The sequence below is a fragment of the Pyxicephalus adspersus genome, chromosome 8, assembly GCF_032062135.1.
Source record: "Pyxicephalus adspersus chromosome 8, UCB_Pads_2.0, whole genome shotgun sequence".
In the NCBI taxonomy this organism is placed as follows: Eukaryota; Metazoa; Chordata; class Amphibia; order Anura; family Pyxicephalidae; genus Pyxicephalus; species Pyxicephalus adspersus.
Window position 1 is genome coordinate 20952821 of NC_092865.1, and position 26121 is coordinate 20978941.

The window sequence follows — 26121 nt, forward strand, 5'->3', positions numbered from 1 at the left end:
AAGGAATATTTATTGGTAAATGTGTGCAAAGACTGCCACCCAGTGTATTGAAACAGAATCACACACACCAATGACAAGTGAAAGCCCTTATACATCATATCAGGAAAAAAAAAAATTTGCACTAATAAATCTGTATATAAAATCCAATGGCATCTAAACCGTGATAAATCTATCATCCTGCCAATTCAATGCTGCAAGCCAGTGACAAATCACTGCACTGCTTTCACTTAAGACATAAAAAAGTGTTTAAATGGGGTTCTGAGGCTTATTTAATTTGAAATAGGTTTAAAGAAAAAAATTTAACCCGCTCACGTCTAACAGTTCATGCCAGAAATCTGGAATTCAACATCAACAACTAGTGTGCTGGGATGAAATGTCAATCTTACCTGGACACAATGCTGGAGCCATTATACAAGTCACTGGCATAAGACAGCGTGGCAAGAGGGCGCACAGAGTTATATCTAGTGAATTTGGATAGGCACTCCTGAAACTCATCCAGCTGGCTCACCGTCCGGCTATCATCTGTGTAGAAGGAGACATTTAAAGCAATATGAAAATACAGAATGCTAATGATTAGATTTAAACCACAGAATGCAAGCAAACCTTCACATTTCAGAGTATTCAATGCAAATGGCTAAGATAGAATACAGTGTAAACTAAAACAAACTGATGTCATGCTTTACAACTTCCATAAACTTGATTGAATGTAATTGGCTGCAACGTGTTCTTGTTTTCAGACTGTGGTAAATATATATGAATTATTGCAGTTACTATATGTGCAGGACTAGTTGAAAAGGACTGACATCGCTGTACACAGGCACTATTTCAAGTGCGGGGCCCATATATTGAGGCTGTTTTAGGTAACCAGAAACAGGTGATGGGCATTAAAAAAAAACTACTACAGAATATAAATGGCTATTAAAGCATTAAAGTAAAGATAACAGAGACTGTTGATCCAGGGAACATCCGATTGCTTAATGGAATCAGGAAGGAATTTTTTTCCCCTGTTGGAGAAAATTGTACCAGGAGGCCCAAAAGGAAAAACCCAAGATTGGAAGGTTTAGGTGTTTGCCAAGCCTTTAATTTTAATATTACAAAAGGGTCCATTTCACAAAGGTTTATTCTAATGGAGAAAACAAAAACTTTGGGAGAAAACATGGTATAACAAGGGTGGGCAGGGGAAGGGTGTACATTGCCAGGTGCAAAACACTACTTTGTTGTGTTCATACCTGAAACACGGGCCATTCTGGTAGAAAAGTAGCATTGCTCCAAATCTTCAAAATGGGCAGTAAGACGTTTTCGCCTCGATGCCAGTGTGCTGTTGTACCAAGGCTGCTTCTTTGTCTGACAAAAAAAAAAATAAAAAAAAATAAAATGTTAAGATAAAGAAGATCCAGTATAGTTTGCAATGCTAATTATATTACATGTTACAAAAAGTTAGCATGGAGTGGTAGGACAAGTCCACATAGCATGGACCACCCACCAGGGTTCATATTCCCTTCTTCTCAAATGACCTTCTTTGAGGGTATTTTTTTACCATTGAATCTTTACATTGCTTGCAATTATTCCTCCTACTCTGCATTACATAGGACTTTTCCTTGAAAGTGGAGGATGTTATTCCCCACCTAGGCATCATGAAATAAAGACAGAAGTAAGGAGAGTAGAATTCTAACTTGACCACTTTCTCATAGCAGGTATGCCCAGTAAGCATTTGCCCAATTTTACCCATTTGCCCAATTTTAGAGGCAGACAGTGAAGCTGCTTCAAATAGAAAATAATGAGTAAACATTAATGAAAACACAAGAGCATTCAGCAAAATGACCCTAAATATTTGTGATTAAATCGGACGATGACAGAAGCTCATTGACAACATTTTGCCTGGATATTTATAGCCCATAGGTCTTAAAATAGTCAACAGACATAGCAATGATTTCAGAGAACAGACATCTTAATGACAACAGAAACTTTAATTAAAAAACCAAACTGAATTTCCTGGCTGGGAGAGATTCCATCAGCACCATTTATGGCCTTCACATCTATGAATGATTTCAGACACAAGTGTTACGATTACTAAACTGGAACGGCCTGCCACCTTGGCTCATACCGGCAAATAGGGGTGGGAGCAATTCAAAAGAGGAATAGAGAGAAACACTTTTTACATGTAATTCTATAATGCTTAGTAAGGTGCTAAGTAAAATTTTCCATATCTTAGAGACTTTGAAATTGCCAGTATTTTTCTATTAAGTATGCACATTAGAGGAAAGATTTCCTGTTAAAGACGACATTTCAGCTAATCCAAGTTAATCTGACAGGACGTGTTCACTCCTATTACAGTGAGTGGAAATTTAGAGAAAATAAGTTTGTCTTTATGAAGATTTAAAAGGATTAATCTTTATGATGTGCTTTTTTTTGTCTGTCTCCCACTGCAGGTATTTCCTCTCAATCATTGTTAGCCAAATATGCTGCTGGGGGTAAGCCTGAGAAGAGAGCAGGAAGAAGCAACATTCAGAAAAGAAACTTTTACTGATGTTGCGTTCCTTATACTAACTAAAACTTAATAGAAATTTTGTAACTTTATAAATATCCATTTCTTGGAGTTTATTGAGAGACAGGTCTGATAGCATTGGGTTTTACTGCCACTTTTAGAAAAACTGGGCTCTGGCAAACACAAAACTTGCAGAGCAACAGAAAAGGGCAAAATCTGCGTTGAGCAGGAGCAGCAATGGGAAAGTGCTTCATCTGCATTTAATGGTGGAAAGGAGCTCTGTGTGCGACACCCAGCAGATGACATTAGTGTCAGGCTCCATAAAACTAACCCCTTTCCAGCCATTGGTCTGGCGAAATGGAAGGAACGTTTCCTTGAGGCACGTTTATGAGTGTTATCTTTAACCCTGCTTGCAACGTTCAAAAATTAAAACGCCAGGTTAATGCTGTAAAAACACAAAAAAAAAAAAAAAACACAGGAAAACGCTTCCATGCATTTATAAGCACTTGAAACGTAAACGCGGGAAAAAGTGGCACAGACGTTTTCGAGCGTTTTAAAGGCAAGCTTTAGACCCAACCTTTTAAAGAGAAACTAAACTGAAAAGCGCTGCCACCTTCTCGTCTTCTTACTACGTCACCTGACCCAGGAGCCAGATCTGGTGACGTAGGATGGAAAAAAAAACTTGCCATTCTCACTGTGCATGCATGAGATTGGCAATTTTTTAATTTTTTCCACTAAAAGACTCCTTCTGCGCACACCCGAGATCCTCGGGCATGCACAGAAGGGGAACCCAAGAGCCTCCCTGGATGCGTGACGTAGGTGTCCCGGGAGGATTTGCGCTCCCATTCATTAGGGGACGGTGCTGAACCCTTTAAAAAAAAAAAAAAAAAATATATATATATATATAAAAAAAAATTTTTTTTTACTTTATATAAAAGGGTAGACAACCCTTTCATGTAAAGGGAATTTCTAAGTTTAGGTACGCTTTATTAAATATAAAAACTTCATACAGAAACCAACAGCGCCACCTACAGATATTTTAAGAAATAAAAGCAATCAAAATTTCTGACCAGGAGAAAAACTTTATTCAGTTTACAACTGGCAGTATCTTGTATAGCTAGTAAGTTATAAGCTGTAGCTTCCAGCTCTTTAGCTTTAATGTTTAAAATGCATAAATTAAAACAAAAAAAGTGAAAGCCAGAATTTTCTGATAAACCTCGAATTAGGAATTCCACTAGAATCACACTACGATTATACAAAATGTTTTATAGCAAAGAACGTAGAAATACCCAAGTAACACAATTTAGGAAAAGAAATGTAGATTGTTGGCAACAAAAGATTTTTTTTTTTTTTTTTTTGATAGTGTTGATTTAGGCTTCCCCATTCCTAGGCATGTGGTATACGTGCAAATGCAAAATACAGAAATGAAGAAAGTAATTGAATTAAGATCATAGTTGGAGAATGAAATATTAGATTAGCTATTTCAATATGACGATAATGCTGTGACAAACGGTTTTCATGTAAAGACAGACTGAACTCTGGAAACTGTCCCGACAGATGGAAAGCATATAACTAGGCAGCAGTACTGTCTCTATGTAGATATTCTTTCCCTCATCACCAACTTAATATACTTTGCTCTGTACCGAGTCAATGTAGAGACCCGGCTTTGCCTCCTCGTGTCAGAGCCTGCTGCAAGGCAGTTTTGTTCGAAATCTCCCGAGACTAGCAGTCAAATGCAGCAATGCCTTATCTTACACTGCAGAGATACAGCTTTAAGCCTTGGCACACTCCCATACCATTATACTTTTATGTGTAACTTCTAATATGTATTTCACAGGGTACTGATTAGTAACAATAACATTTCTTGATGTTCCCAAAATCTTTACTTTCCGTTCTGGCTTAATAGTACAAAATAGTACAGTAGACTCCGGACTATCAGGCCTATTGTGGCGGCAGGGTAGGCTGGATAGTCCAGAGTTCCATTAATAAAGTACAGTACTTACCTTGACACACAGGCCAGCCTTCCTCTCGCCGCACCCGCAGACATCCGTCAACGTGCGCCATGCAGGAGCACCGCAGCAGACGTCCAACCGCACTGCCCCGGCATTTTATAATAGATTTTTTTTCCAGCCTCTGTACTAGGTTGGATAGTACGGAGGCCGGGTAGTCGCGAGCAAGATAGGCGAGAGCCTACAGTGGTTATTTTCCAAGGAATATGGTGCTGTAGTTTGCCTTTAATGTGTGGTGAAGTCCTATGCATTTAGTAAGGTTTTCATAACGATCAAAGGCGGATCAAAATTCAGATTCACTAAACTTTCCCTTCAGTAGAAGTCACAGTTTATATCTGAGCGGGCCACATGTTCATAATCCTAACAGCAAAATGTCCTTTAGGGGAGTAAAGTATTTAAACCCTTCTAATTTGAGATCTTCATACCTGGTAGCCCCCACCCCATAGCCATTGATAGCTATGAGATTCTGAGTCAGAAGATTGGCCATTTAGCTATTTTTTTGGTTTTATAAATGTGTGGCTTAACATGGGTCTTTAAAAGTTATTTTTTTCAGCAGCACCTGCATAGTAGCAAATATGGGATCAATTTATATACAAAGAGTGAAGCAAAATTTAGCAGATTTCTCTTTACAATTACACTGATAAAGAAAAAAATGTTATATATATTAAAAAAAAAAAAAAAAAAAAAAAACACTCACCTGAGTATTTCCACTGAAGCCAGGTGGTTGGGTGTACTCTGTCGAGTCAATTATGCTACTGCCAGACAAAAAAAGAAAAAAGTTATTCAGGAATACTAATAAAGAGTTTAAAAATAAAGGTCCTGAAAAAGAGCAATAAAACAAAGAAACAAGTGGTACAAGTAGAAAAACAGATAAATGATGACAGATCCAGCAACAGATTAAGCTGAAAGTAATCTTCCATTAATGTGCCAAGGAACCACACATGTCCAATAGTTCTCGTCCGATAATCGGCTGAAGGCCAATATCGGACGAGAATCTGGCGTGTGTACAGAGCCCGTTGTCCATCATCCGAACTACCGTCCTGGCGGATCCACAGACGATATACAATCGAAATAGTAGTGAGGGGGGAGAGTACACAGCAGGGTGCGGCTCCGTCGTTCTAACCCTCCCCTTTCCATAGAGCAGAAAGGTGCTGTATGTACATCGCTCGTTCATGCATCATGCAGTCGTTAGTTGCTGGAAAGGACTGTGAAAGATCCTTTCCAACAACAATTATTGCATGTGTGTACCCAGCCTAAGAAACGTAACTCACCCTACAGAAGTGAAGGATACAATTGCACAGGTTACTCATTTAAAGAGACTCCAACCAAGGCAATTTACAAATGTACAAGCAGGGGTGTACAAGATCAGAAATAAAGTCCTTTTAAGAATCTGTTTTATCAACGCTGAAAACATACAAATAGGAATTGGATTACTTGATCCTGAAGCAGGTCTGAAATAAGCCTTACTGAAATCCTACAAGAAAGCTATACAGTAAAAGTGTATGGCTAGGTGTGCAATATGTGGAAAGGTGACTACAGCCTCACTGTAAATGAAGTATTAAACCTTTTAAACAGAAATGACAATTTTCAAAACTGCAAGCAATGTAAAAGTCTCACCTGTGTGATGGGGAGGGGGCCTCAAATTGGGGGACAGTGCTGTCTTCACTGCGTGGCGAGTATAAACCACTCATTTCCTGCACAAAAAAAAAAAAAAAAACCCAATAAAAAAAAACACCAATATATATATGCATGTGTGTGTGTTATTAGACATTGACATTGGCTGTAGGTGTATTTCAAAAAGATTAAACACACACACACATACACACCTCCAGATATCTAGTAAGTACAAATAAAGAAAAAAAAAAAAATAGGAGGTAGGAGTAGGAGAAAAAAATCTACAGAAAGCAAGGGAACAACAAAGCATGAATAAGAGAGACAGATGCATGGTAAGGATCCACATCTAGGACCACCTGCCATTTTGAGAGATTGATGTTAGACAGACTGCCAAAACAATCCAGCTACAGACAAGTACAATCAACCCTCTCACCTCTACGCGCTTTATGTCTTCCTCTACCACACTCAGTTCTTTCTGGATCTGCTCCAGTTGCTGTAAGGTCAAAAACAGTGCACATAAGAGAAACGCTTCCCTGACAAACAGCAAGAGAGCAGCATTTCATCACAGCAAATCATCATTTACAAACACACAGAAATTGACACTTGACGTATACACAAACAAAACTGGATTATGAAGCATTTGGTGTCATTAAAAATCATTCATGAGAGACAGGTATCTGTGTAAAAGGGACACGCTTTACTATGAATACATTACTGAAGTTCAAACCATAAGCTTTCACAAGGAATGTGATCCCATATTTTGGTTGCTTTAATTTCTTCTAAACTTAAAAGGTAAAAAAAATGTGCTGAGGAACAGGAGCCATCTATACCCTATAAAATCATTCCATGTGTCTGCCCCCAAGGCCAAAAATGAACTCAGATCTTAGACACATCTACCAATTACCAGATAAGTACCTTACTTTTCTATTCATTTAGACAACACCTGAACTGTTTTTCGCCAACACTGAAGGAACCAGTTGAGGTGAAGCCAAAGGATCAGCAATGCTGTATGTAAATGCCAGTAGTCCAGCTTATTTCTACTGAAAGCTGTGACAATGGACAAATATGTCCTCTTTACCCCTTCCACTACCACTTATTTTTACCAACATGGTTCACTTAAAACCCCCTTTTAATAAATATACTGATCCAAAATATAATTAATACACAAACCATTTAATAATTTAAATATTTTTAACCATAAAGTGGTGCCATATTGCATATTAAGAAGCCATGGTGGGCTCTGCAACAAACCTGTGACTTCCATGACCTATACCATGTGTCATTGGCTATCTAAAAATGTGTACACCTATCATTTATGTAAGGGGCTCCAACTTTAGCCCTCAATACAATGGATTTGTACATATTTTAATTTTCTACAACATACAGTAGTAAACGAAGTCAGGTATTGCTTAAACAGTTAGAAATCTACAAAAGATGGACGAGCCTATATGTGGGCTCTTTAGGGCTGGGGATGGACACTTCTGACTTATGTATTGAAAACCCTCAGTCTGTCAGTTGAAGTATGTACAAAATGTTTTGTTTACTATAAGGCTTTTGCACAGTCACTGGATTAGAGCCTTTTAGACTGCAATTCAGGAGACTGTTGATATACTTTATTGTGAAACTAAATTTTAAAAACAAAAAAATGTGATCAGACAGCTCTTTATCGTAGGAGGGTTAGGCAATGTCCCTTTTGCAACAAAAACAAACTTACTCGCTTGACAATCTTCTGCGGAATGTACATCAAGCTGGGCAGTGTACAATCCCAACATACCGAGGTACTAACAATGAATACTTTCAGTACCTGGTAGTGTGGGAGTCATCAATCCATCCCCATTAACCATGCCAAAATGATGAGTATCTGAACCCAGAATAGAACCAGGAGAAGTGGGTCTGGCAATGGTGTACACAAAAAAAGAGTTCAGTTCCATTGTAATATCTAATAGGGCTTGACTAACTTCCAGCATCCTCATAACAGTTGCTGCAGTGTGTGGTTCTTCAATGCCCATTTGTTTAGCTGTTTTCTAACAACAAGAAAGTGTACTGGGATTAAACTTTAACGTGTGCGTCATGAGCAATCAAAACGTTTGATTAGAATGACGCACAGCATCAAAAAAGGCATAAAAACATTCACAAATGTACACAATTACTCTCAAAGTGATTACAACTCAGAAACAGTACAGCATAATGAAATGTAAAAAATGTTTATCCTTCACGACCCTCAGGAACCCAATTTCACCTCATTTGTGACTAAAAACGCAGTAAAGGAATTTGGGGCCACGACACTTTAAAGATGGCCAAAACATATCTTACGTACATTCCATTTTTTTTTTTGGAAAAAATAAAACTATAGAGGTCCAAGGGTTAAATAAGAAAACAGTTGAATACTGGATACAGTCCTATCTTTCTAGAAAGAAATAAGCCCTGAAAGCCAAAACTGGAAACCTAGACAGAGGAAGAACTGTTTCCTAAAGTTGGAAGAAAACGTATGAAAAGAAATTTAAACAAATGAAGCAAGGAACTCCATTTAGGAAGGTTATATCATCAACACAATGTTTATCTTAAGGGGTGTAGAGGGAGTTACTTTAAGTCATTTTCTTGCCAATATAAATATCATTTCTACTCGGTCATTTGTTTTTAATTATTCTTGACCAAAACATAGGAAATATATGAAGCTGAACGGGGAATGGAAGAAACTGGAAAGACGAGGCAGTGAGTTATGCAATCCATTGCTCTGTCAGAGATGAGAGACACCAAGCATCTGTTTAACATCTCCTGACCTGTTCAGAAAATTATACGGCAAACTTCGTCAATAAAAATACTGAACTCACCAAAAGTCATCGTCAACATCCCAGCTATTGACAAAGCAAAAATATGACACCACTTAAAGTTTAAACTGCAGATCTAATCTGAAAAACGTGATAGCTTTTAAAGGTGACCCAAGATAACCACTGCACAACTACATTATGAATATTTTTGAAAACACTTTCCATCAGTTTATAAGAGTTCAAATTAACACTTCCAAATCCATGTGCTATGTTCACTAAAAGTGATCACCAGGTATTTAAAAAGTATGAAATCATTTGCCTGTTCTTAATGGTTCAACCGTTTTATAATTAAATGGGGGCATTTTAATTAGCTAATGTAGCTGTCAAGGGTGAAAACACAATGGGGTGCGGTGTGCATTGCAGCGGGAACAGAAGAGGATGCTAGGACTTTACATGGTGGCACACAGGTACATAGGCACAAGAACACTTACTTAAAGATATCAGCTTGCTTTACTGCAAGAGGAGGTAAAGTAGTATGCATTTTTTACACGTTCTTTTTACACTTTGTGCCTTTTGTTTTTACTTTTATCACAATATCAAGTTCAGTTCCATTTTAAGACATTTTTGGCAAGAATTTTTTTGAGTGACTTTAAAAAGTTTGCAAAAAGAAGCGCTACTCTATAAGATAGACTTGGGGAAAATGCAAAACTTGTAAGGTTCTTATATGTATAACTGGCTTTAGGTCATGTATCAAGCAGTGACATTTCAAGCCTGTATGGCTGCAGTGTGATGGGACAGATTATCCTTCTGACATTTTGTATTCTATTACAAATGATAAATGGGCATGCAGTGCCCTGGTTCCACATTATCAGGTATGTTGCAGTGAAGACATATGAACTGCAACTGACTGTATGAACGGCAGGGGCATAAAGCAAGACATTTGAGAAATCAAATATATTTTTGAGGTGTAGGAACGTTTAGTATATAACGTTGTAAACATTATTAGCAGCTCTTCAAAGAGTAGCAGGATTTTGCTCTCAAATTAAAAGATTACCATCATAATATGGTTTATATACACATCATACCAAAGTCCATAAAGTTACAGAACAAACTTAGAATTTTTATCCTCATACTGGTAAAGCTCAAAGATTAGGAAAATCCTTTCTGAAAAATTCAAATGCACAATTACAACAGAATGGCTAAATCTATTTATTCTTTGGCAGATGTGCAAAATGGCCCAACAATATTAAACATCCAACTACGTCTTTGTAAGGCACAGAAACAATCGTAACGCAAGGAAACAAACATGTAGATGGCTTTAGAAAAGTCTGTGATTCCAGCACAATACATTTATGTGCAGTGTTTTTTTATCTGATGTAACCTGTTTATATCTCGATGTGATGCAGATTTAAACAATACTTAAATACCAAAATGAATGCCATATTACCTCTCTCTTATTCCGCCGGGCAACTTTTAAGAATTCCATGAGTATTTGGACCTGGGCAGCATGTGATTCCTGTGAAAAACATAATTGGATCCTTAATACCATGGTAGAGATACAATCACCCTGCTTTATTGTGGAGTAGAGTTTCAAGTGTTACATATTGCTATGTAAATGACAATATTCCAGAAAATAATTAGGTATAATGCAAATACCTGTGATCTCCTATTCATGGAGATAAGAAAAAAAAGAAAAAGAAAAATAAGGTTTACTGCTCGAAAACTGAAACTTCAATGCCCATTCGTAATATTTTCACTTGGATCATATCACCCTATATGATCATTTTCTCCCCTAATTTAGGATATTCAGTGTGGTAAGCAATAACTTTTCTATTGTCCAAACAGCAATGATAGGATCATACAGGTATAAAATTATTTTACCCCGGTTTAATACCATTGTATATTTAAAATTTAGTTCAACTTACACTGTTGGAAGTGGACATTAGTATACAGCATGTTGTTAAAAAGTAAGGTTTTCCCATGAAACTAAACAGAAGTTGATAGTGCCATTTTCAATTCTTCCCTGTGATACCATGACCATGATCTGCATCTTCCCGTAGGATCTAAGGCAGGCATGGGAAAACAATGGCCAGTTGGGCTTTTAATCAGACCCGCCAGTATTTTAGATCAGTTTATACAAACACCCTCTATCCATCAGATACTGGCCCAGCTCATATGTCAATTTTAAAAACACACTGTGGCCCCTGAGCAAAAAGGTTTGCCCACCCTGACCTAGAGGATCAGTTCAGATTGCACCCAATGAAGAAATTTACTAATGATTAACAAATACATTTAAGAGCAAATATAATGCAACTTTCTTCTCTTGTGAATTGTATATTATACAAGGTGATTAAATACATATTGCATACCTATTGAAAATCTGCCACATAAAATGGCAAGGAAAATTTATCTCAGAGGCACATGTGGCTTCCAAGCCATGGCTCTATGAAGAGGAGGACATATGTTTATGGTTTAGCATATTTGATCCATTAGAGAGAATATTGTCATCAAAAACACAGAACAAAAATAGGAATGTTTCAAGTCTGCTCTACAAAAACACACTAAAAAAAAAACATATATACATACATACAATAAGTTTAGGAAGCTAAAATAAACCCTATGTGGCTCACAGCTAATGTTTAAAAAGTCATAAAGAATAAGGAAAGGGCATTCCAAAAATAAAAGGATCACCTATATATCAGTGATGTCAAACACAAATACACGGAGGGCCAAAATTAAAAACTTAGACAAAGTCGCTAATAGCAATGTCACTGCCTTAAATGAGCCGCAATGGCTCAAAATTGATATGATTGAGAAACAGTTGGGCATAATTAAGGTTGACAAGGCACCAGGACCTGATGGATTACATCCACATGTCCTCAAGGAGCTGAGCTCAGTTATTTCAAAGCCATTATTTCTAATTTTTAGAGACTCTTTAGTCACTGGCAAGGTACCGATGGATTGGCGTAAAGGCCAATCTGGTTCCTATCTTCAAAAAGGGAGCAAAGTCATTACCCAGTAACTAGAGAACGGTAATTTTACCCTTCATAGTTGGAAAGGTCCTAGAGAGTTTGATAGAGAACCACACAGAGGAGTTTTTGCTAGAAAATAATATTATAAGTGATAGTCAGCATGGATTCAAGAAAGACCGAAGTTGTCAAACAAATTGTACTCTCTTTCTATGAGAAAGTAAGTAAACAGGTAGACAGTGGAGTAGCAGTTGATTCAGTGTATGTGGACTTTGCTAAAGCATTTGATAATGTACCCCACAGACGGTTATTATTCAACTTAGGGTCAATAGGCTTAGATAAGCGAATCTTAAAATGGATAGAGAACTGGCTTAAAGACCGCATCCAGAGAGTGGTGATTAATGGTTCATACTCTGAATAGTGTAAGGATATTAGTGGTGTACCCCAAGGTTCAGTGTTGGGACCTTTACTGCTTAACATGTTTATAAAAGATAGAGGTACCATTTCTGTGTTTGCAGATGACACCAAACTATGTAATAGAAGGAGGTCCATATAGGATAATCCACAAGCAGAGCTGTATGTACTGTTTGATTGGGCAACCAAGTGGCAAATGACATTTAATATTGAGAAATGTAACTATGTAAAAGTAACAATGTAAATACTGTATAGGGGGAATACAATTGGGGGAGTCAGGAATGGAAAAGGATCTGGGTGTTCTGGTAGATCATAGACTTAATAATAGCATGCAATGTCAAGCTGCAATATTTAAAGCTAGCAAAGCATTTTTTTTGTATAAAAAAGGAATAGACTGCAGAGATGGAGACACTATCCTGCCCCTGTACAAAGCATTGGTCAGACCACATCTGGAGTATGCAGTCCAGTTTTGGGCACCAGTTCACAAAAAAAAAAAAAAGATATTGTGGAATAGGGGGGAGTGCAGAGAAGGGCAAGTAAAGTAATAAAAGGAATGGAGGAGCTCAGCTATGAGGAGAGATTAGCTGAACTGAATCTATTCTCCCTTGAGGAGAGACATTGTCAAATGGTCCACTCTCTTCCCAATTATTCACTTTGAGATTTTTACAAAGAACAAGAGGGCAATCTTTGCGTCTGTAGGAAAAGAAGTTTAGGCTCCGGATAAGGTAGGGATTCTTCACTGTAAGGTCTGTGATAATATTCAGCAACTACTATAGATTGCTTTAAAAAAAGTTGGATGCTTTTCTAGAAGCACAGAATATAACCGTGTATTAAACGTTTTTTTTTTTGCCTTCCTCTGGATCAACTTAGTCCATAGGGTTTTATATCTGGAATATTTTTATTACCCTAGTGGTTGAAATTGATGGACTTTTTTCAACCTGACTTACTAGGTAACTACGTAGATAGACATTAAAGAACAAAAAAATACATTAAATTTTCATTTTACTGTAAAAATAAATTGCAAGGAGGTAGATTGTGTATTACAGAGAGAAAGAGAAAGGCAATGCCCCTCTGCGATAAAATAAATTTACCTGCATGTTTTGAATTTTTTCCATAATTTTTTTTCTGAAATCACACGTGAGAATTATATAATTCTGGCCTGGCCAATGAAGATGGCCAAAGATGCTGAACCCAAAGAGGACCAGGGGAAGATAACACTCACAAGTGAGCAAGAGGTGAGTATTCTTAAATTAAAAAGAGTTTATTTCAATGCAGAAGAGACATCAGCTGTCCCTTAAAATAAACATTCCGCCTGCTAAAAAAAAAATTATTTTTACAGTATGTTTCTGCTTTAATATTTTAAAACATAAAACTAGCCAACATGTATCAGTCACATTTTAGCTAACTTAAACTACTGTTAAGATATGATCTATGGTAGCAACACTACGAACACACTTTGTATTTTTGTTCTAACATACTGAAAAAAATCTTTGTGCTGTTCTGAAGAAACTATGTACATGGAAGGGTTCATGTTTTCACCTAAATAAAAATGAATGACAATAGTAATAACATTACTAAAAATCTAGCACTTGGGAGATGTGAATCCACAGCTGCGGAGTAGGCTGCCAAGGATCTATGCAATCCCATGCCCGTTATCAGTTCTGGACAAAGGTTACAACAACAATGATGAAATGAGCCAACTATGATCAAGAGTGTAGGCACATCCCTAGTTCACCATCATTCCTAAATATACCCACCCAATGCAGAATGTTGACAATCCTTTCGTGCCGGGCTCTAGTAGACAAAATGTTAGGCTGTCTTCGGCTTCTCTCCTTCTAAAGCTAAATTTAATCTGAAGATTATATTATTTTCCCTTTTGCTGCTGTGATATTTGGCCAAATATTTTTATGGCTGTACTGGCAGCAGAGCTGAACAATATGTGCTGTAGAGGGAGGCTCTGTTACTGGCACAGCATGCAGCCAGGACAGAAAGACTCTTTATCAATTCCACGAGACTGCGTCTTCAACTAGGCTAGGAAGGACTGCCAACAGGGAGAAACAGGGGCACCACTAACTTCTACCAGAAGAAAAGAACTATGAAACACATTTTCATATGGCTCTCATAGAAGGAATATTGTCTACCCAAATCCAATAAATTCCAGCTGAATCCAGCTTACAGCAAAGGAAGTATAGAATCCCATAAGGGATTATCAAGCATACAATTACAAAAATTTGGAGATTAATTTAAATAAATACTACTCTAAATTAGAACAAATTTGAAAATCTGACACCTAGTGTTTTGAAACCGGATTGAGCGCCATCACATTGGTTTTCTTCCATTATGGACAAATGCCAAACATTATATAGCCAACTGACCTAAAACTATAGCTGGTACCCGATTGGTATTTACAATCTATATTTCGTACTACCTCACTCCTGGAGGTGTTGTACCTAATGGACTAGACAGAGATCATCTAGTTGGCAAGAGAGTCCTCTTTCTCATCATAAGATGAGCATTCACCCAAACAGTATATGCAGAGTATACATGAGGTGCAATGGTTTTTACGCAGCCTTGTTATCCGATGCGTTTCGCCCACCTTGGGCTTCCTCAGGGGTGGTGCTACACTTAATGTTGCTCAACATATATATACCGTATTTTTCGCCGTATAAGACGCTCCGGCATATAATACACATCCAATTTTAAAGGAGGAAAATCTAGAAAAAAAAAAAAGATTCTGAACCAAATACTGTACTATTCCCCTTCTGATCACTCATGTGCCATTCATACCCTATTCCCCTTCTGATCACTCTGTGCCAATTTAAATTCCCCTTCTGATCACCCTGTGCCAATTTAAATTCCCCTTCTGATTACTTACCTTTTTCTCCGCCGGGGAACTCCGTTAGGGCAGGGATCAGCTTGCTTCCGGGTTCCGTGCTTTGCGGGGGCGCGTGTGCCGGCTTCTTCTCGCTGTGCTCTGCAGGAAGGAGGAGACACGGGCTGCAGCCAGCATCGAGGAGAGGAGAGAAGAGGAGACGTACGCAGGATCGGGGTATCGGGTGAGTATGTTGTTTTAATTATTTTTTAAAACGGCCTTTGCTGTATAAGACGCACCCACTTTTCCCCCCCAGTTTGCGTCTTATACGGCGAAAAATACGGTACTTGTGATGTTGTAAGCAGATATATAGTATTAGTACAAAAATTTGATATTGTAAAATATACTACATATATTTATAGCTTATTTAAACATGGTAGGGAATGGTATATATCCAGTAGATAGAGAGAAATGGTCGGAGATCATATGTATGATGCATATAAAGGTCCAAGACGGGTGAGTCTAAGCACTGTACATGCAAATTATTGTAAAGAGTATACATTTAGTATGACATATAGGACAAGCAAAAGCATTTTTATTGTTACTCTGATTGATCATTGTAATCAATAACTGGTTTCTGATATTAGTAAAAACACCCATGATGTTTAGTAACTTATATCATATCATATAATATATCATATCGTATCATATTCAAAATAACAATATTATACATTATTCATATCCTGTTATGACACAGCACAATATTAAACTGTACATATTGAAATTTATATATTCCCCATAGAGAGTGTTGCTAAAGTAGGAGTAACCATTTATAGGATCCTTAGTTTGTTTACTAAGCTTGTTTACAATGCTGGCTAAATATATATATTATATTTAGGTCAAACGAGAAGGAAGACTTATGTCTTTCTTCAAATAAAAGAAGTATGCTCTTAAACCCTAAAAGTGAGGTAAAAAGAATGTTGTCCAAAGGTTTATAAAAAATACGGGATTACCACCTCTGCCCCAGATACATTCCTTCCTCGCTATACTACAGCTGGTACACAACTTCTGAGTCCTTTCTCTTAGTATCATTGAATTTCTGAACCTATGATCCAAGGAATCTGTAAGTCTTCTGCATTTACTAGCATAAGGTTCAAGGTCTTTTTGACCAGGTAAGATTTTATTTCCATGATCAAAGATCGGGAGATCATCAGGAAGTGCTACTTTACGTTCTATAAACTAAGAATTCAGTCTATAGTTATCAGGGAAAAAATGCTACATTTCTCCAGTACAATTCACAAAATTAGCTTCTTTACCCTACAAATCTGTTTGCAATATATATATATATATATATATATATATATATATATATATACACACACACACACACACATACACACACACAGGCATGCACATTTTTAATATATACATTAAGACTATTCTTGTCCATGGCCTATTTGATAGTAGTCAAGAGGGTGTTTCAGTTCACTAGTCAGGTTTGCAACAAAAACAAAGTGCTTCAGGACTCATTTCATCAAGGTTGCTTTTCTAGAAATGAGCCCTGTGGTGAACTTCTTCAACCAGTCCTGCACACTTACTGCTTCAAGCTGTCTCTTCTTCTGTACCAGAAGTTGAAGCATTAGATTCACATTCGCAAGATCCAGGTTATCCTGATCAGTTGCTAACAGGTCCTGGAAGATCTGCCACCGATGGCCATTCTGGGAAGAGAGGAAAATTTTTAAGTTTTAGTTTGACTTTGGCTTGTGGGTAATTGGGCTTCAAGACACAAGGGTGAGCAGAAGGGTTAAAAGGGAACCGTTTTCACCACTGATTCCAGCACACAGGAGCAAGATCAAATTTAGTAATGGTATTTTACTACACCTCCATGTCTCCAGAAAAAACTGGGCTGCTTGGACAGTAATTAGACTATTATGTATGCATCTAATTTAAATTCAAGGAGGACACCAATAAAGGTTAACCAGCTCACAATAAAAGTACAGAATACAAAGTAATGCACACTTAGTGCCTGTGCTTAGGTTTAAAGTAAAGTTAGAGGGACAAAAATGAAAGCATGCTATGCTCAGAGAGCTAGCTTTTATTTTAAGCTTGGTGGGTGAGTGGCTGCCCTTGTATTGTGACCAAACTTTTCAATACCCACCCAAAAAAAAAGCCAGGTGCTGGGTGGTGTGCCCAGTCAAATGGGGCTTGGGAAAACACTGGACTAGCATTTTTTTTTTTTTGAAGAAAACTTTTAGACCTTTTGTTTTTTTATCCTTTGTTTAAAATGAATTGTCTGCCAAGTTATAAATTCACATTAAAACAACTAATACCTAAAAACTAAAAGGTTTTGCATTTTTTTAGGAAGACAGAATTGCTTTAAAACATTACAGCTAACCCATCAAAAACATTCTACAATTAAAGGCCGACACATACATTTATGGCATAGGTCTAGATCTGAATAATTGTAACAAACAGATTTTCATATCACTAAAGCTGAACTGACAATGTGCAAAGGAAAAAAAAAATATCTGACCGACTGACCCAACTAATATGTCCATTAGGTGACATTAACATTAACAGATGCTGCACAAGTGGGGAAACATTCTAACCCCCTACAAGGTTTTTCTCAGAAATGGGGAGGACATTAAAAAAAAACATCCACACAATGATATCTGAGGAGGACGTAACAAATGGACAAGATAAAAGATTACAGCTTGTTTCATACAAGTCTGCTAAATATTCTTTCCACAAGAAAGTAACACTTGCTTGGAGTAAAATAAGGACAGCTAAAGGGTTCCAATACCCCTAGTCATACACCACATGATTGCTTTTTGTTATCACAACATTGATTTACAGTTGACTGATAAAGAGAAAAGCTTACCGATGGGTCCAGCTTCAGACGCTTGTCATCAAACCTCTGCTTCTGTTTGAGAATAAGTTCATTCACTGGGGAAAAAAAAATCCAGATGACTCACTACAAGAAACAAGCTTGGAAATAAAACAAAAGATAATGTAGATTTTTTTTATACACATACTTAAAATTGTTTTAAGCACAAAATTCCTGTATCAAGGGGTTATCTAGTGACACACACATCTACAAAAGAGTTTCTATATTTTTGTAGACTTTCAAAAGTAGAATTATTTGTCACAGTAACTTACAAACCTTCATAATTCTTGCTTAAATGTTGGGCTCCCTTATCATATTTAGCCCTGATAAAAGGAAACACATACACCAGGATTCACATACCTTTGATCATCTTTAATTTTTGACTGTGAGCAGCAAGCAAGGGGGATGTTACTTTCTGAGTAGAGTGGGATAACTAGAATTTAAGCTTTTTACTGCTGTCTGTGCACCCACTGTAGATTTACACAGAGAAAACCACCTGAGTGGTGCCACAGACAGCACAGGAAACATTTTAGGAAAATGTGAAAATATACATTGTATTAAAAGCTCTTGACATTAAAGTATGTAATGAATGTCAATATATTAACATTTGGTGTCTTTATAGGCCACCTTAATGTTGTCTCACCCACTGTTCTGAAAGACTTCCGAGAGTGTTTATACACTCCTATACAATGTTTGTGAACCTAGTAAAATTTGATGATGGGGTATATCCATCCCTATCACTTTGCTATTAACACCTATCGGAATGCTCCTGGCAGTTTAACACAACAGATTGTCTTTGTGCCGTTTCTCCCTCTCCTGGGCTCTTCTGTACAGGGACTGCAAGAAGCTGATAGAAGACAAGTCAAATCAGGGTACTTTGATTACATTTAAGAAATTTCAAAAAGTAGAGTGGGTCAATAAGTATCTTTACTGGCTGCCTGGAGACCTACTACTTAGACTGCGACACAAAGCAAAACTACTAACCTAAAAAGTTGGGGTAAAGATGGTCAATGTTGTCAACCACATAGTTACACTTTGGGCATCGGTTATTGTCTTCCAGGCTTTGATGGATGCATTTGTAGCTGAAAAGAACAAAATAAGTTCATTAAAAAAAAAAAAAATCACAATAGCCATCATTGACTTGCTGCATGTCTTGTTTCCAGGGTAGCTAACCAAAGTAAAAAAGGTAGTATCTGTCAGGCACATTTTAAGGAGAGTCTATGTCATAACCTTTTCCTTAAAGGAGCAAAAAATACCTAAACAGCTAAACTTTCAAGATCAATACCAAACATTTGAAATTTTACTTCTAAACACAGCCCTTTCCCACCACTGGGCTCTATTTAAAAAACAGGGAATTAGACATTCCCTCACAAGAATCTTCGAGGTCCATGTGTTTCAATTGCAGCAACTGATTCCCACGAGGGAATGACAGATTACCTGTTATATGAAAATACAGCCCATTGTGTTGACCAACATGAATCTTAGCTATAGCAAAATTATTTAAAGCTTACATTCTGTCATAAAACCCACTCCATTACAGCAAGCTACAGTGATCTTATGTCTGGAACATACAAGGAAAAAGAACTGCTGTCAGAACCCATAAATTAACGACCTGTCCTATCAGATTCTTTTGCAATAGGTTTTTTTCATACCAACAGCTACTTTGTGGCAAAAAAAAAGCTGTTGCTCTTCAAGGTCTGCCTACAATTATGCAGGAAAGTGAACCATTATTCTTCTAACCATATTAAAGTAAAAACAAGTTCAATATTGTACCCATCTACAGTGAGGGAAAGAAATGTTTGATCCCCTGTTGATTTTGTATGATGCCCTCGGACAAAGAAATGACCAGTCTATAATTATAATGGTAGGCTTATTGTAGATGTGAGAAACAGAATAACAAAAGAACCCTCAAAAACGCAGTGCTCAAAAGTCAGGGCTTGATGTGCATTGTAATGAGTGAAATAAGGATTTGGTCCCCTATCAACCAGCAAGATTTCAGGCTCCCTGGTGTCTTCCCTGTATGGGAACGATCTTAGATTAGGAGCACCCTCTGTAAGGGAGTGCCCCTAATCCAAGCTTGTTACAGTACCTGTATAAAAGACACCTGTCCACAGAAGCAATCAATCAGATCCCAAACTAGCCACCATGGCCAAGACTAAAGAGCTGTCCAAGGATGTCAGGGACAAGATTGTAGACCTACACAAGGCTGGACTGGGCTACAAGACTAACGCCAAGCAGCTTGGTGAGAAGGTGACAACAGTTGGCGCGATAATTCGCAAATGGAAGAAACACAAAATAACTGTCAATCTCCCTCGGTCTGGGGCTCCATGCAGGATCTCCCCTCGTGGAGTTGCAATGATCAGGAGAACGGTGACTAAGCAGCCCAGAACTACATGGGGGGGAACTTGTCAATGATCTCGGGGCAGCTGGGACCATGGTCACCAAGAAAACAATTGGTAACACACTGCGCCCTGAAGGCCTGAAATCTTTCAGAGCCCGCAAGGTACCCCTACTCAAGATAGCACATGTACAGGCCCGTCTGCAGTTTGCCAGCGAACATCTGAATGATCCAGAGGAGAACTGGGTGAAAATGTTGTGGTCAGATGAGACCAAAATTGAGCTCTTTGGCATCAAGTCATCTCGCTGTGTTTGGAGGAGGAGGAATGCTGCCTATGACCCCAAAAACACCATCCCCACCGTCATTATGCTATGGGGAGTTTTTTCAGGTTTAAGGGGACAGGACACCTTCACCGCATCGAAGAGACAATCCCATAGAAAATCTGTGGAGGTTCGAGTTGCCAAACATCAGCCTTGAAACCCTACTGACTTAGAAAGGATCTGCAGAGAGGAGTAGGACAAAATTCCTCTGGAGATGTGTGCAAATCTGGTGGCCAACTACAAGAAACGTCTGACCTCTGTGATTGCCAACAAGAGGTTTGCCACCAAAGCACTAGGACATCTTTTGTGAAGGGATCAAATATTTACTTCACTCACTAATATGCACATCAAGCTCTGACTTTTGAGCTCTGGGTTTTTGAGGATTCTTTTGTTGTTATTCTGTCTCTCACACCTACAATAAACCTACCATTACAATTATAGACTGGTCATTTCTTTGTCAGAGGGCAAACGTACAAAATCAGCAGGGGATCAAATACTTCCTTCCCTCACTGTGCTTTCCAAAAAAATAAATTACATAACTCTTACATATGCATATTATCAAATTATTACAAATATTGCTGCTAGTTATTGCAGTGTTGGATTTTGATTTTTTATTTCTTTGCAGTCTGTGTTCTGTTAAGGAAATGTCCATTTCAAGAGGTAAAAAAAATAAAAAAATAAAACACATCAATTACAAAACACTTTGTTGTAATCTTTTTTGAGGGCAGATGTGAAGATCCAAAGATTATAATCAATGCATTAACCACATTCAGTGGCCATGATCCAATAACATCCCCACCACATGGTGGTCTCTTCCCACAATATCCTACTTATCCATAGAGCAGTGGTATTCTTAAAAGAAACTGTGCAACTGAAAAAAAAAAATAGCTCTCCACAGATTAAAAAAAAAAAAAAATAATCAACAGTTGCTTTTACTAATACCCAGTACTGATGTAGGGCACAGCATCCCATTCAGTACTAAACAATGAACAGTTTGAAAGGTTCAGTGTAAAAAAAAAAGAAAAAATAAAAAGAAAAAAAAAAGCATATCAGAACCTTGCAGAGTACTGGCGGTCCAGCCAACATTGCATTAGTTGACAACACCATGAGGCCCCTTCAGTAACAAAGGGCTTAAGATGAGCCCCAGAAAAACAAAAACATCTTTCCCCTCTGTATTCTCACAGAACATGGACTTATTCCAGGGATAAAGCTTCTCCGATGTCAGGCAGACAGCTGCTATTAGTTTTAAAGGTCTTGAATAAAAAACACACAAAACATGACACCTGGATATGATTTTACAAAGTTTGCTTTGAGATTTTTTTTTTTGGAATCACAAAACTTAGGAATTATAATATATGTATGTTTAGTGGGTATGTTTATCAGTGGGAAACTGATTTTTTAATTCCACTATTCCACTGTTATAGAAATGCCAGAAATATTTTTTCCAAATACTATTTGAAAATTGAGGTCTAAAGCACAAGGTTTCTTCTTGTTTTACAGTCAACTGGTTGAAACCATCTAAACGATTTTATTTTTAGACAATATTAGGTTTTTATTGTAATACAAAGATACCATTTTACACAAGGGCTTGCCCAATTGTTCCCAAAAAGAACATCCAATGCAGAAATAATGATAACACTTCCTTCAGATGGTACCAACCCTTTCATCACCTTTCACCCCAATACGTAATAGAATTTACAAATTACAAAATGAAGGCAGAGGATGCTATTCTGTGACTTGTAGTGTTTAGGGGCAGCATGTAAGCATTATTACACAAAATCACTACATTCCTTTACAGAGGGACTCCCCTGGTGGTATCTCTAACAAACTTCCACACCTGGGGTGAGTATTGAGCAAAGAGAATAAAAGACTTGGGTGCTATTTGGAAAGCAAAGGCGAGATAAATGATATGGGGGGTGGCCTGCTATACTCTACAGGGAAAAAGTCTAGCTTTCCAAAAGAGTGTTGCACAAGTCCTTCAGCACTCCAGACTCCTTTTATCTCTTCCCAGACTTGGAGAAGGGGAAGGAAGCAGCTCATCAATGCTTGGTTCTGCTATGTGTGGAGACACTCATTCAATAATTGCCCAACTTGTTTTAATTTTTCTCGTCTAGAAATATATTTATTATTGTGAAATTGCAGAAAACACCAAGAATAGGCATTATAGAAGGCCTTGCCTATCACTGGCACAATCACACTAACAATCTCATTCTGTAAAATCAGCCACAATCATTCCGGCAAACAGCTTCCATCATTTAGCCATCTATAAAAACAAAACCAGCTATATTCTGCATGAAAGACAATTTATTCATAATGTTAGGTGGATTACCTTTCCTTTATAAAATTTATTGTAAAGCATAGTTTTGTTTTCCCTTCCATCCCTTAAAGAGTCATCCCCCAAACTGCAGTAACAGTAAGTTCTGTAAGAACTTATAGGTTTATGCAAAGTTGGCTTCTAGGATGTTTAGCTCAGCCACAGGCCCTAAAGTCTGAGCTTGGCACAGAGTACATGGATGCAGGGGCGGATGGAGACTATCATTCATCTTTCTGAATGGGGGTCAAAATCAAGACACATATGCCAAGCTCCTATATTTGGAAACGGAACAGAACGGAGCACAGGATAAGCAAGACGATATTTGGCTTATGAGAATGGGGAAGGGTATTTGGGAATAGCTAACTTAACGTGACCCAAATTTTCGATCACACGAAGCAAAGTAAAAAGCTTACTTTGCTCCCACACTCTGCACCACATATTGACTTCCTTTACTCTCCTACTGCTGCATATTTTATAACTAGACATATGCTTCCGGCTTCTTCATAACCTGACATTGTTAGCTAGCACTTTCTTGAAAGAAAATGGAAAGAAACAAAAGAGAAAAAGAAATGTGTTATTTTATACATTTCTTCTTCTTGTTGCTGTAAAAAAGGAGTTCAGATAATCCTCATAATTACCTTATATCTTTTGCAGTGAAGTGCATAGCTTTAATTCCTGTGGCTACAATTCATACTTCATTCAGAATGTCATTTGTAGCCACTGTGCTGTAGAGAGCTGAAACTACCCAAAAGTGTAAACACCCACATGCCTGCTTTCTACTGCCTTCTGGTGTTCAGACATTGAAAACCACTAGCAGATAACACAGACTGAATGTAAAAAAAAAATAAAAAACACAAACATTCTGTTTAAAGAAAAGAAAAAAAAAAATATTTAGGGTTGCAGATATTGTCAAGATGGCCTTCTGAAGTTCAAACTGAACATCACAATGGGGAAGAAAAATGATTTAGGTGAATTTGAACTTTGTGGTTGGTGCGAAGCAGACTGATCTACTGAGATTTTCATACAAAATTGCCTCTAGGGTTTATAAAAACTGATCTTAAAAGTTGAAAATATATAGTGAGTGGCTTGCCTTGTTTATGCCAGGGTCAGAGAAGGGGGGGCCTTACGGTTTATAATTGATACAAAGGCAACAACCATGGTATATGGAAGAGCATCTCTGAATGTACTACATGTCTAACCTTGAGACAGATTGGATGCTGCAGCTGGAGAGCACACCACAGGCCACTCCTGTGAACGTACCAAAAGTGCACAAAAAATGATTAGAAAAATTTTCCTGGTCTGAGGAGTATCAACTTCGTCTGTGACATTCGGATGGTAGGATGAGAATTTGGCCACAGCAACATGAATGCACGGATCCATCCTGTTGTATATCAACAGCAGGTAGAGGTGAAATGGTGGATAAGGCGGTGAGGGATATTTCTTTAGCACACTTTGGATCCCTTAGTATAAACTAAGTATCATTCCGATGTTACAGTCTATCCCAGTGTACTCCTCTACTCCTGGCTGCTTACAGCAGCATAACACATCATGTCACAAAGTTCAAGTCATCTCAAACTGTTTTCTTGAACATAACAGAGCTCACTGTACTCAAATGGCCTCCATAGTGAGCAGATCTAAATCCATTTTTGTATCTTGGATGTGCAGCCCACAAAAATGCAGCAACTGCATAACGCCACCATGCAATATGGCCCAAAATCTCTGAGGAATGTACACAAATAATTGTTAGTATCTAACCCAGTACCAGCAAGGTATAGCTAAGTAAACCATCCAGCTTGTATAGGATTTTATTATAAAATATATTTTTGTTAGAAGGGAAAGTGAAACCTTTCCAATGTGTACACTTACCGAACCTGGCTAATATATATATATATATATTTTTTTTATTTTGGGGTTATTATATTTTTTTTAACCTGTCACTAATGCATGCCTCTGGCAAAAGACAACTCACCCCCTTATTTCTTTTCAAGTAGATACCACTTTGTTAGAGATGCCAAACCAAAGCCCCTAATAGCTACAATCTGACTTAGATTACCACTTGTGATGTAGTATGCAGCACAAAGTATTACATTTCTCCATACTTCTGGATCTTTAACCCCAGCACTACATCATCTGGGATTTCACAGTTCATTTAAGGATAAACAATTGCTTTAGGAAGGGTGGGTTAGAATAGAAAATAAGAAAAGGACATTTAAAAAGCTTGTGAAATGAAGAAGTGAATGTTCTCACTTAATGCAAACAATCAAGTGCACACCATCAACAGAGAATTAACACACTGAACTCTGCTTGTGTAATGCCTATACACTGAAAAGTTCATTCATTGTCCTAACACAAGCCACTAATTGTTGTGTTCCAGAAAACCCCTCAAACTTTAACAGTGACATAAGCAACCAATTTAAAGAACAACTCGAGCCAACAAAGTAATACTAATCGGTGAATTGCTTATGCCTCACAGGAAATGTTGTCATTATGCTAGAATCTGAAGGGCCACTCAATTTACCCTTAAAGTGGAACTATTGTTCCACACTATTATGAATGGACAAGGTTGCTTAGAGCAGAAGGAACAGGTGATGTCCCTTGTGCAATAAAACATACTTACCTGCCTGTGTTCAATCTTCTTGTAATGTTGGTAAAGATATGATGCCAGAATGTGCTGGGTATGCAGCCCCAAAGGATGAATGGAGTTACGTTATCCCAGCCCAGCCAACTAGGATGGGCAAAGACCGGACTCCAAGAAAAAGATTAGGTGAGAATGGTGGTGCCAGAGCAAGGAAAAGTGAGTACGACTTAAAAAAAAACACAAAAAAAAAAAAAAACACAGAAGTCCTGAAGAATGGTTCTTTTTAAATTGAAGGGATGTTCAATAGAAGTTATCTCACAGGAAGGAAAAATGCTTCCACTTACCATAAACATCGCATGAAACAAACAATCCATAAAAGTATTCCTAAACAGTATCTTTATTTACAATATTAGTAGCAACATCACAAATAGTATACATTAGCAGATGTGTATTACACAATGAAACATTAAGTATACATAGAGAAAGTAGAGAACCCAACTAAAGGGAATCATACAACCAGCAGGACCGTAGAATAGATAGGGGGTTGTTAACCTCTACGCGTTTCACGTACAAACTTCCTTCAGGATGTTGCTTTGCCAGGACAAAACATCAA

The 26121-nt window shown here is 37.7% G+C and overlaps 1 protein-coding gene across 1 annotated transcript in view; it reads right to left on the minus strand.

The window, feature by feature from the left end:
• COP1 (COP1 E3 ubiquitin ligase) overlaps window positions 1–26121 on the minus strand; it is a 129053-nt gene that overhangs the window by 92837 nt on the left and 10095 nt on the right. Inside the window, exons 3-11 of the mRNA XM_072419732.1 lie at window positions 18943–19040; window positions 17953–18017; window positions 16670–16789; window positions 10324–10392; window positions 6542–6601; window positions 6112–6188; window positions 5192–5249; window positions 1230–1344; window positions 387–522 (exon numbers count right to left, since the gene is read on the minus strand). Of these exons, the coding sequence (XP_072275833.1) occupies window positions 387–522; window positions 1230–1344; window positions 5192–5249; window positions 6112–6188; window positions 6542–6601; window positions 10324–10392; window positions 16670–16789; window positions 17953–18017; window positions 18943–19040 (798 nt within the window). The remainder of the gene's footprint in view (window positions 1–386; window positions 523–1229; window positions 1345–5191; window positions 5250–6111; window positions 6189–6541; window positions 6602–10323; window positions 10393–16669; window positions 16790–17952; window positions 18018–18942; window positions 19041–26121) is intronic.